The 12,500-nt window shown below is 51.9% G+C and overlaps 1 protein-coding gene across 1 annotated transcript; it reads right to left on the bottom strand.

Moving 5' to 3' along the window:
- Positions 1-2,684: 2,684 nt before the first annotated feature.
- On the bottom strand, positions 2,685-4,451 carry LOC120960477 (uncharacterized). Its single transcript, XM_049610811.1, has one exon. It carries the CDS (start codon positions 4,278-4,280, stop codon positions 2,685-2,687), a length of 1,596 nt encoding a protein of 531 aa, XP_049466768.1. The 5' UTR covers positions 4,281-4,451.
- Between the last annotated feature and the right edge of the window lie 8,049 nt (positions 4,452-12,500).

Below are 12,500 nucleotides of genomic sequence, written 5' to 3'. Positions count from 1 at the left end.
TTGGTGAACCCGAGCATCCTCGTTGATGAGGTGGCATATCGGTACGAGTCCAGCGAGTAGGGTGGCCGTCTCATACCTGACGGTACGGAATGCCCGTGCCACCCTGATGGCTGCTTTTCGCTGAACTCGTTGCAGCATCCGTCGGCACTCACGCACCCGAGTTGCCTCCGCCCAGACGGGAGCAGCATACCGCAACACCGATTCTGCCACATACGCCAGCAGCCTTGACTTGGCCGTCCTGGGGCCGCTGTGGTTTTGCATGAGGCGCGTTACAGCTGCCACCACGCGCGACGCCTTTTCCGTGACGTTGGTGACATGGTCTCGCCATTTCAGGTGATCTTGGAGCTGCACGCCCAAGTACCTGATGCTCCTAGACGACTTGATTTCCACGTCACCGACGCGAAATGTCACCTGCGGTGGAGTCTTCTTACTCGAAATCAGGACGGCTTCAGTCTTGGCTGGGGCCAACTCCAGACCGTGCTGTTGCATCCAACGTTGGACCTGGTCAACGGCCTCCTCTGCTCTCGCGCGAACCTCGTCGGTGGTGGTAGCAGGAACCAGCAGCGCCAAGTCATCCGCGTAACCGATGATTTCGACGTCGGGAGGAAGCGGCACATCCAGCACCCCGTCATACATTATGTTCCACAAAGTGGGGCCGAGAATGGACCCCTGTGGAACACCGGCGGTAACATGCCGTACGACGGGGCCTTCGCTCGTGTCGAAGTATAGCATGCGATCTTCGAAGTAGCTCCGAAGCATCCGTTGGAGGCCGGTTGGGACACCTTTTGCCTGAAGGGCGCTGGCAATGGATTGCCAGCTGGCCGTGTTGAACGCGTTCTTCACGTCCAACGCCACAACAAGCAAGAATCGGTTATCCCGACCGTTCGTTCGCCCAAACGACATGGCGGTGCGGCCGGCCTCAACAACGCGCTGAATGGCGCTCACCGTCGATCGTCCTCGACGAAATCCGAACTGCCGGTCCGACAGTCGGGGTGAAGACGGCTCCTCGAGATAGTCGTTGAGGCGGTTCAGTATGAGGCGCTCCAATACCTTCCCCAGAGCGTCGAGCATGCAAAGGGGTCGGTACGAACTGCTCTCTCCCGGAGGCTTCCCCTGCTTCGGCAGCAACACCAGTCTTTGCCTCTTCCACTGCGCCGGGAACGTAGCGCGGTTGAGGCAATCCTGGTACAGGACCCGGAAGACCTCCGGGAACATGGTGATTGCCGTCTTCACCGCCGCATTCGGGATGCCATCGAGCCCTGGCGCTTTGCGGCTCGCCATCTGACTCGCGATTAGCAGCAGCTCGTCGTCAGTAACAGGTGCTACACCCGCCGCAGTTGTTGCTCCCTCGTCGTTTCCAGCGTTGCTCTGCTGCGACCAGTCACAGGGCGGGTGCTCAGGGAAGAGGTCGGACACAATGCGTTCGAGGACGACCCGGTCCGCTTCTGAAGGCGTCCGACTGCCCCGGAGCCGGGACATGACGACCCGATATCCTGCCCCGAACGCATTCTCTTCTGCAATTTCGATCAGCTCCTGGAACAAGTTCCGCTTGCTAGCTCGAATTGCTCGACTGAGCTCCGCCCTTGCTGTCCTGTGCTCAGCTGCTGCTATGCTGCGCTCCTCCAAATCAGCCGTCCGCAGCATCCGGTCACGGGCAACCTCGCAGTTGTTCCTCAGGCGAACCAGGAGGGGAGACCACCAAAATGTGTTACGGTGCGGGTCTTGGTGCAGTCGGGTAACCCGCTGCATTGTCTCATCGCAGGCCTTCAACATGGCTGCGATCATACCCTCCTGGGTCGATGCGCGTTGGACAAAGTCCGCAGCGAACAGCGCCTCGAGGAATGATGTAGCAGAAAACTGCGAGGTCTTCCATCTACGGCCAGCGTGACGCACACGCCTCTGGCTAGCGGAAGCACCCTGCCGCGATGACGGTTGCCGCTGATGTTGCTGCTGCTGCTGTTGCGATGGCTGCTGCTGCTGCTGCTGCTGCTGAAGTGACTGCTGCTGCTGCGCAGAGGACTGTTGCGCTGGCTGCTGCTGGTCCTGCAGTTGCTCGGGCGATGCTGGTGTTCCTCCCACGGTGTAGAGGACATAGCGGTGGTCTGATGCGGTGTAGCGTGTACTCACGATCCACGTATCTGGGCGAGCAATCGACGGGCTTGCGAACGCCAAGTCAATTATGCTCGGGAGAGCCACCCCGTTGCCGTCGAACGTGAATTCTCGACCTCGGTTTATCACGCTCAGGCCAAGTTGCTCCACCATTGCGTGCAGCTCTTCCCCGCGGTCGCAAGTCCTCGGACTACCCCACTCCTCATGTCTGGCGTTAAAATCGCCGGCGACGACGACTTGAGGGTGGGAGAAGCCTTCGAGTTCTATTGCTTCCAAGAAGCGCTCGAACTCTGCGAGGTTAAGGCTTGGTGGAGCATAGCAGCTGATGAAAACCACTCCGCCGATCTGCGCTGCAACCAACCCCTGAGCTTCACTGCACCACACCCGCTGTATTGGTAGCTCACCGACAGCTACCACCGCTACCGCCTTGCAGCTGCTGAATGCCCACCGGCCGTTGTTTTCAGGTGGGCGCAGAACATCAGAGAGAATGAGCACGTCTGCTTTCTCCTCTCTGGCAGCTTGCAGCACCAGGTTCTGGGCATCACGGCCATGGCCCAGGTTCGCCTGCAGAACTTTCAGGGCCGGGAACATCGTTGGGCCGAACGAGCACATTCGCTGTGGCCTATGTGGTGAGCGCCACCGCACAGTGCACACTTCGCCTCATTCTGGCAGGATCGTGCTTTGTGTCCGGTAAGCCCACAGCGGATGCACAGATTCTGCCGATCTGCGGTGGAACGGCAGTTCGAGGCGATGTGGCCCATCTCCAGACAGCGGAAACAGCGCTGTCGCTCTGGAGGCGTTGGTGGGGCTGCTCGAACCTTGCTCACACAGTCGCACAAGAACAGTTTAAGTCCTTCCAACTGCCGAGCCGACTTCACAGGTAGCCGGATGCGTGCTCGCTTCGAACCATCCGGTAGTTCCCAAATGCTGGCAGACACAACTCCAGCACTTGCGCCAATCTTAGCATCGAGGGCAGCAATGATATCTTCCTCCGTAGCAAGGGGATCGATATCGACTACCAGCAGCTCACCCATTTCTGTGACAAGCCGACTGACGCCTGCGTCGCCGATGATTTTGCGGACGCCTTCCAGCATAAGCGGAGCGTTTGCCGTCTTGCTCAGCTCCATACGTAGCAGCCTAGCATGAGTTCGGCGGCCCTGCTTAATATGCCCTTTCATTTCGCTGTGAGCCGCGTCCAGACGAATGGCTTTGCGCACCTTCTCGTAGATGCCATCCCAGGTTTCGCCTTCACTGGGAGACACCTCGATGATGTCGGGCCTCGGCTTTCGCTTACGATGTTGCTGATGTTGCTGCTGCATACGCTCCTGCTGCTGCTGCTGCGAGCCGGCGACCGCCTGTCGCTGTGGCTGACGCTGCTGCTGCTGCTGTTGATGCTGTCGCTGTGGCTGAAGCTGCTGCTGCTGCTGCTGCGAGCCAGCGGCCGCCTGTCGCTGTGGCTGGCGCTGCTGTTGCTGCTGCTGCTGCTGATGTTGTTGCTGCTGGGTACGTGGCTTGCCGCGGTATCTGCGCCGTACGACCTCGCTGTAGGTCAGTTCCGGCACAGCGTCTTCGCGGAAGGCTGTCGATGCCTCGCTGTGCGGCGGCATGACTACGCGCGACGTCGACGCGCGGGGCTGCTCCTGCTCGTGCTGATTCCGCTGCTGTTGTTGTTGCTGCTGCTGCTGTTGCGCAGAGGATCGGCGCGGCAACGGAGTTGGTGGTTGACGCGGACTAGATGACGGTTGTCCGCCGCCAACCTTTGCCGCCAACAGAGAGTTGAGCACATCTCGGTCGCGTTGATGTGCGGCGGCTAACTTCTCCATCTGCGCCTCGAGCTTCTCCTCACGGCGCTTTGCCTCCTCCTTTTCCTCCTGCAGCAGTTGGCACATGCCGGTTATCTGCTCCAGGAGTTTTGCGTTTTGCTCCTTCATAGCGATATTCTGCTCCTCGAGGCGTTGGATGGTTGCTCTGAGCAACTCGAGCTCCGGAGCCGGTGTCGCGGATGCAGCTTTTGGCTGTGCAGTGGGCTTGTTGATGCCTGTGGCGCTTACCCGAGGCAGCGCAACACGAGGCTCGGCCGCAAAAAGCTTGGAATTAGGAGCCAAGCTGGTGCGGCAGTCCACCGACATCGCCCTAGCACCCGAGCGGGTCGATCTCCCGGGTGCTTCCATCACGCTGACCGACTCGCGATGGATATGCCGTAAAATGACCCTGGGGGTCGAAATGACCCCGGGGGTCGAATGACCCAGGGGGTCGGAATGACCCCTGGGATGCTGCGCCGCCTAGCTGGTGATCTGCTGCACGATGATGTCGGTTTCCGCTTCCACTCCGGTGTTCAGGGCGAAAAAAAAAAAAAAAAAAAAAAAAAAAAAAAATTCCAAATTTCCACGCCCCCTGGTGGGCGGGGGGGAGGGGGAAGGGGGTGGGGAAAAAATTCAGGAGGGTGCGTCACACACGTGGGGAATTATTCCGCACCACTCCCGAATTTTCGCGGCACGTTCACTCGTCCAAACGGCTCGACCCGGAATTCCACCCTTTTTTGGACCACTTTTCGGATTAGGCACTTCTAAAATATTTTTTCACCGGGAGGGGGGGGGATGGGAGCGGGGAAAATAATTTTCCCGGTATGCTGGGGTCACGCTCTACCACCCTACCAAAAATGAGAATTTTCGGGCGACCTCGACCTTATCCGACTCTTATCGGGCGCCCTACTCTATTCTGACCTCTGGGGGGGGAGGGGGGAGGGGGGGGGAGGGGGGAAAATAATTTTCCCGTAGTCGGCGTTACTTGCTCTACCACCCCTGCAATTTTTAGAATTTTTCGGCACCTTCGGTTCCGCCGCCAACCGTCACCGGACCGAAAATTCAAATTTTGCCCCTTGGGAATTGCGCCCCGGCCAAATTTGTCCTATGGGTATTACTGAACTGTCACTTCCAAATGTCAAAATTTTTTTTCCCGATTTTCACTGTTTTTTTGGTCGATTCTTATTGTTTGCACAAAAATAAGCACAATGGTGAAAACCGCACTCGATAACCAAAACTCACCGAGTTATTCACGATTTACTGTTTTTTTCGTTTTTACTGAGGACACGTGCCCCAGCGGTAGCACCCCCGACACTTTTGAATTCCGCGTTTTTTAACCGATTTTCGCACTTTTTTCGCTCGATTCACTATGAGTGTCACTACGCGCACCTTTCAAAACACACCCGGACAAAATCCGTGCAATTTTCACTGAGTTTTTTCATAACAAAATTCCCCATACAAAATGTATGGGGAAAAAACACATACACTTTTTTCAGCTTTCTACTGCACGAATCGTTGCAGAATCACTTCCAAACGCTTTAGAACCGTCAATTTACTTAAATTCAAGTGTTTGCGGCACCAATATCACGAAATTTTGCTCCCAAATTCCACACCCGGAAATCAGGTGCTACCGGGGGGGGGCCCACGTACACACAACAACACGATTTTACAAATTTGCAAAAATTCACCGAATTTCGATTGGCTAACACTATTTTTGAGTAAATTGGGTGCTCTGATCACGATTTTGACACTTTCGGAACGTTCCGCGGTCGTTTTACGCACTTTTTTGCACAACTTTGTCGGAGCGTGTTTACGCGTGTGCTTACTGGTCGGCTACCCAAACAACACTCACAGGGATAACTGGCTTGTGGCCGCCAAGCGTTCATAGCGACGTGGCTTTTTGATCCTTCGATGTCGGCTCTTCCTATCATTGTGAAGCAAAATTCACCAAGCGTAGGATTGTTCACCCTTTCAAGGGAACGTGAGCTGGGTTTAGACCGTCGTGAGACAGGTTAGTTTTACCCTACTGGTGTGTGCTTATAGTCGCTATCTTAACGGAATTCCTGTGCAGTACGAGAGGAACCACAGGTACGGACCACTGGCTCAATACTAGTCCGACCGGACTTTGGTATGACGCTACGTCCGCTGGATTATGCCTGAACGCCTCTAAGGTCGTAGCCAATCCGAGCTGATAGCGCTTCTCAAACCCATTAGGTGTTCGGAAGCTAGCGGGCCTAACAACCCTCTGAGATCCGTTGGAGTCTGCGTCTGCAGCCCGGCGTCTCATCCCGCTATACCTAGGCCGCAACGAGTGGAGTTCGCTGCACGTGTTAGTACCGTAACTGGGAACGCCGTTGGCTTGAGCTCTGCCCAACGTGGATATACCTAGTTTCGACACCTATCAACCGCCCGCAAACGACGGGACTTCAGGCTGGGAGCTGCGAGTTGTAGAGATGCGTTCGCATCGATCCTCTCAGGCGACCCATGCTTGGTGGTTTGTCCGTGTGCCCCTTCCTCGATGTGCGCAAGCTCGTCTTGGTCTGGGGACCACGTCGACACAGGGGATACTTTTGTGAGAGCAAGAGTGTACTTAGTTGAGTGTAGCAAGGGATCGCGTGCCCCTTCCTCGATGGCGTAACGAACCATCTTGGTCTGGGGACCGTGGTACCGTGCTCTGGTGAAGCTTGGTGCGTGCTCTTTCCTTGTCAGACGAGTGACTTGACTTGGTCTGGAGACCGTTCCTTAACACTAGTGGACAAGAGCTGGCTACTTCCGTGTCAGACGAGTGACTTGACACGGTATGGAGCGGAACACGTAACACTAGTGAGCTTGTCGGCGTGCCTCGTTCTCGACTGTGAGAAACGTGCCGACCAAACCAGTAAGCTTACACATATGCTCGTTACAAGTTGTATAAGTTGATCCGTTTGGGCCGGTTGCCTTGCACATGATGGTGTTGTAGACCATGTTCGGTTAACACGTCGTGTGTCGAGGTGGTCGGCCTTGGTAGTAGGATGTCTTGTGCATGTGACGTGTTGACCTGGTTTGGTCGATGTGTCGTCGTGTACGAGATGACCTACTTACCCGTCAGTTGTCCAAGTTGTGTCATGTGTTGACTTAGTTGACGTGTCATGTGCATGGATGATTGGCGTACGGGTCATGTATGGTGCACTTGCTTCAGTTGAAGGGATGTACTAGTACAGTTATATTAATTGTTTATTTCACGATCTGGTCTTTTGGCTGGATCGCGAAAAAAACGCTAAGTCCCAAATCTTGAACTCGAGAGGAGAGCGCTGATGACAACCTTTTGGACTGGAGCTCCCTAGAATTCGGCTTTTTCCTACTTTAAAGGGATGCACTGTTGTATGTATTGTTTATTCACGATCTGGTCGTTGGATTGGATCGCGAAAAAAAAACGCTAAGTCCCAGATCCTGAACTCGACAAAAAAGCGCTGATGGCAAACATTTTGACTGGAAGTCCCTAGAAAACGGCTTTTTCCTTATTGGCATTATGTGGCACGTTTATTGTGGCTAGAACATTAATTATCCACCAAATGGCACCAACGCTTGGCGAAAGTCTCGAAACACTCCTATCCCGACGCACCAGCAACCGCAACACGATGCAAAATAAATTGCACGAGCTACTGATACTTGTACCATGCACGGTACACGGTACCAAAATATACCCCTGAAAGTGTGCAATTTGGTGCTATTCTAGGAAATTTGTTTGGGGAAGCCTAGCTACGCGTGTCGCACGTTGCATGGTCGTCGATCAGAGGCATGCAAAAGCACCTATCTAGGGGACTTACTTTACGTTCTAGTAGCAAGTTCGATTTTCCGGTCTAGCACGGCAGTACGCCTGCATGCATACACTCCATGTACCAAAAATGTATCAACCTAGGCGTTGCTCAGTAGCTTTTGGCGGCACATGTAAAAAGTACTCGAGTTCAGAATCTTAGAACTTTGCGTATTGTTCAAAACTTATAACGAAAACTAAATTATAAATGGGTAAAAGGCTAGGCGTTTCTCAGTAGCTTTTGGCGCCACGTGGCAAAAGTATTCGAGTTCAGATTTCTGGGACTTAGCGTATTTTTCAAACCTGATAATGAAAATTGAAGTACAAATGGGGCATAAGCTAGGCGTTGCCCAGTAACTTTTTTCGCCACATGGAGGAAGTAGTCGAGCTCCAATTTCTGGGACGTAGCGTATTTTTCAATCATAATAAACCGAATCAAACATAAAAATCATGAAACTTACACCACGTCCCTAGGTTGTGCACAAAACGTAACGATAAAGTGCCGGCGAGGTTAGAGGTGCACCAAAATTGTGTACCGATTAGGAAAAGTACTCTATGTTGCTATGACTTGGGTAAAAAGTGTTGATTAACTGCTGGTTACGATAGACAGTTGCTTATCGTACACATCGCAAACGAACACCCCTTAGTGAGCAGTAGCAGAAGTCGATGGAACAAAGCGAATGCATTACAAACTGATCAAGTAAAATAAGGAACGCTACGTACTAGGACTTCTTTCCAAGAATGGTGTCCGCGACGGGAGGGCAAGCGTCCTTCCCAGGTTTCCCTAGTAAACCTTGTATGGTAAACATACCCAAGCGTGTCCGTAAGCACGCAACGATAGTCACGAACGAGCACATACCTAGGGAAAGTACTCTACGTACTAGGACTTCTGTCCAAGAACGGTGTCCGCGACGGTCGGGCACTGTGACGCAATTACCAAATCCTAGAATCGTACAAGCAGTGTGTACAAACATAAACATTAACGCGTTCGCTCGGGCTGCGCCGTCCGTGTTGAACACAAATGCGGGTGATTATATGAGTGGATGGACAAAAACATGCGTGGCGAAGACAATTTTCTGCACGATGTGCACATAGCTCATTTCGTCGTCCCGGGCGAATGGAAAAACACAAAAATCTCGAGTATCTTTCTAGGTTTCTGTTATAAAAGGGCAAGCCAAAAGGTGACCGGTTGAGATGAGCATTTTAAGCATACAAGCACTTAATTGCAACTTTTCCTACAAAAACTAGGTACGTACACGTAGATTGTATCAACATGGACATCTATGAACGCGTACGCTCGAGCTGCACCCTCCGTCTTGTACTTTCCCTGATCGGTACACAATTTTGGTGCAAGTGTACCAACATCGACATCTATGAACGCGTACGCTCGAGCTGCACCCTCCGTCTTGTACTTTCCCTGATCGGTACACAGTTTTGGTGCACGGCTATCCCGAAAGGCAACTTGTACCAACATCGACATCCATGAACGCGTACGTAGCGTACTTTCCCTGATCGGTACACAATGTTGGTGCACGGCATAGGAAATGGGCTTAAAATGGTCAAACTCAATCCATTTCCACTAAAGATAGTCAATAACAGCTGTGCCGATGAAGTAGGGCACGATGCAAGTCAATGTTATTTAATGAATTACATGTTCACCAGACATTTTAGTACAAAATTGCTCGGTCAGACCTACAAAGTGCTATATCTCGAATACTAAACGTCGCAGATGGGTGTCGTAGAACAATTTTAAGTTCGTCTAACGATTGTACATCCGATTCTGGATAGTGGTTTTTCGACCACTTTTCAACATTTTGTGACACCCCGAACCTAGGGGCAGCTCCCTAGCTTTTTTCAAAAATGTGCACCGAACGGGCCAGAGAGCTCGAGTAGTCGAAAAAATTTTTTTTGCTAAAACCCCTCAAAACGTGTCAGGAACGCACCCTAGATGATGAAAAGTGCAACCAGAACGTCAATCGACAACATGCCCGGGGGTACAAATTTGCTCTACGCGTCCCTAGGTAGGGTACTTTTTCATACAAACATCAAAGTGTACGGTGCACAAAGTGCGCGGAACAAAAATTGCTCGGTCAGACCTACAAAGTGCTATATCTCGAATACTAAACGTCGCAGATGGGTGTCGTAGAACAATTTTAAGTTCGTCTAACGATTCTACATCCGATTCTGGATAGTGGTTTTTCGACCACTTTTCAACATTTTGTGACACCCCGAACCTAGGGGCAGCTCCCTAGCTTTTTTCAAAAATGTGCACCGAACGGGCCAGAGAGCTCGAGTAGTCGAAAAATTTTTTTTTGCTAAAACCCCTCAAAACGTGTCAGGAACGCACCCTAGATGATGAAAAGTGCAACCAGAATGTCAATCGACAACATGCCCGGGGGTACAAATTTGCTCTACGCGTCCCTAGGTAGGGTACTTTTTCATACAAACATCAAAGTGTACGGTGCACAAAGTGCGCGGAACAAAAATTGCTCGGTCAGACCTAGGACGGGCCATAACTCGAATACTAAACGTCGCAGATGGGTGTCGTAGAACAATTTTAAGTTCGTCTAACGATTCTACATCCGATTCTGGATAGTGGTTTTTCGACCACTTTTCAACATTTTGTGACACCCCGAACCTAGGGGCAGCTCCCTAGCTTTTTTCAAAAATGTGCACCGAACGGGCCAGAGAGCTCGAGTAGTCGAAAAATTTTTTTTTGCTAAAACCCCTCAAAACGTGTAGAAAACTCATTTTAGATGATAAAAAGTGAAACCAGAACGTCAAACGACAACTTTGTTGGGGGTACCCTTTTTACTCTACGGGCCACTAGCTTAGGCGCGCCAACAGCGCTTTCCTCTCGGGTTCCCATTTTTTGCCCTCCTGGGATTATGATCATTTACTCATTGCCTACTATAGGGAAGGTACCTTGCTCCGAGGTCAAAAATGAAGATTTCACCAAATCGTAGTTTTAACCTCTATTTAGTCGTAGGAGCTTGGTTTGCAGTGTCCGTGGGTCATATAAGCCCCCGTTTGGGTCATACGTCCCCTCCCCGATGAAAATCGTCATATGACTATAGGCCGAACTTATGAAGCAAAAGTGGTGTCTGGTGGGTTCTGCCGATGATCTTAACCTATGATTTTGAGTTTCCACTCTTTCAAAACGTTTCCTGGAGCAGTACATCACGGGTCTACGGACCCAAAGACTTCGTTGCGATGGTTTCAAGCATAAAAGTTGTAACAGTTAAGGGTTTTTAATACGCGTATATTAAATCATTGCTTGAAACTAAGCTTCGTTGTCTTTAAACTCTGCAAGACCAATCGAACTTCTTAGGGAAACTCGAAGCATTCACGCTAAGCTGGTGGTGCAGGGCACATAGCGTGATGAAACCGGGTTTCCCTAACCAATGTGGCATATTTTTTCCCTGAGAGTGAAGCTCAGACCCACGTAGGGGAGAGCGAAGTGGAACTTTAATGTTCAATGCAGCAAATGTTCGCCATGCGGATAAACAAGTTGGAATAGTTCAATGTAGTGTAATGCAAACACGAATCGCAAATAACGATACGGGACCCAGAAGCAATTCTGCGGATCCCTCGGGGAGTGGTGAGTTGATATAAATTAGAGGTGAAAGTCCAAGTTGTTCGAGCTCCGGCTCGGCAGCCGATACGAGGTTCCTGTTGAGCTTGTTTGTACATCGCGCAGAGGCGCCGTTCGGTTCTAGCAATGATTCCCGCCACCATGTTCCATGCGTGCAGAGATCCGTTAGAGCTCGTTCAATGTGTCCCGCCGTGATTACGAAAAAGTCCAACAGTTGACTTAGTTGGGTGTGCGTCAAGTAATCGCGCAGAGATGCCGATCGGTTCCTAGCAATGTTTCCCGTCACAAGGTGGTATTGGCACCTGTGCAGAGTGGCCGTTAGCAATGTCTCCCGTATCACGGTGGTGTACCATCACTAGTGCAGAGTGACCGCTAGCAATGTCTCCCGTCACAAGGTGGTAGCCCAGAAGTGCAGAGAAGCCGCTGTAGCAAAGTCTCCCGTATCACGTTGGAGTTCTTCCACTAGTGCAGAGAGATCGCTGAACCGTTCAATGTGTCCCGTCGTGGTGTGCTTGTACCGAGCACGTAGGATACACCTTGCTTTGTTGGTTTGGGATAGGAGTGGTCGCGCAACTGCCTCCACGCCGCAGAGTGCCAGTTCGGATTGAAGGTCAACTTTAGCCGTTCAATGCATCAGTCGGTGGGTGTTCAGATGGCATCACAACTTCCCCTAGGTGCTCAAGTTGGCTGGGTTGTAAAACATGTACACATGCGCAGAGTATCGTGCGTACTAGCAAAGTCTCCCGTCACGGTGGTTACGAATGAGTTCCATGCAGTGCAGAGAGATCGTTAGTGCGTGCAATGTACCAGTCGATGTGTCGTACCGGCATACAACCCCGCTTAGAGGCCCGTCGCTCGAAGAGGACAAGAAAGAGTGCGCAGAGTGCCGTACCGGCATAGCAATGTCTCCAGACATACGTTGGGACACCCGACGCAGTGCAGAGAGATCCGCTAGCCGTGTGCAATGCATCCGACGTTGCCTGCTTGTGCAGTCTATCGAGTGGCGCCAACGGACGCTCTGGCGTCGCAGAACAAATCTCGGTGGTCACGGGGGACTTGCGCCTCGCGTGATCAAGAGTGTAGTTCGTGTTCAAGCAATTGACTCGAATTCTGGTTGATCCTACCAGTGATATACGCTCGTCTCAAAGGTTAAGCCATGCATGTCTAAGTACAAGCTTCCTAGAAAGTGAAACCGCATAAG

This window comes from Anopheles coluzzii, assembly GCF_943734685.1.
Source record: "Anopheles coluzzii chromosome X unlocalized genomic scaffold, AcolN3 X_unloc_1, whole genome shotgun sequence".
NCBI classification, from domain to species: Eukaryota; Metazoa; Arthropoda; class Insecta; order Diptera; family Culicidae; genus Anopheles; species Anopheles coluzzii.
The sequence above is the reverse complement of the archived record's forward strand: the minus strand, read 5'-3'. Positions and strand labels throughout refer to the sequence as shown.

Excerpts from the sequence above, each read along its gene's own strand:
- LOC120960477 (XM_049610811.1), bottom strand. The coding sequence starts at position 4,280 with ATGGAAGCACCCGGGAGATCGACCCGCTCGGGTGCTAGGGCGATGTCG.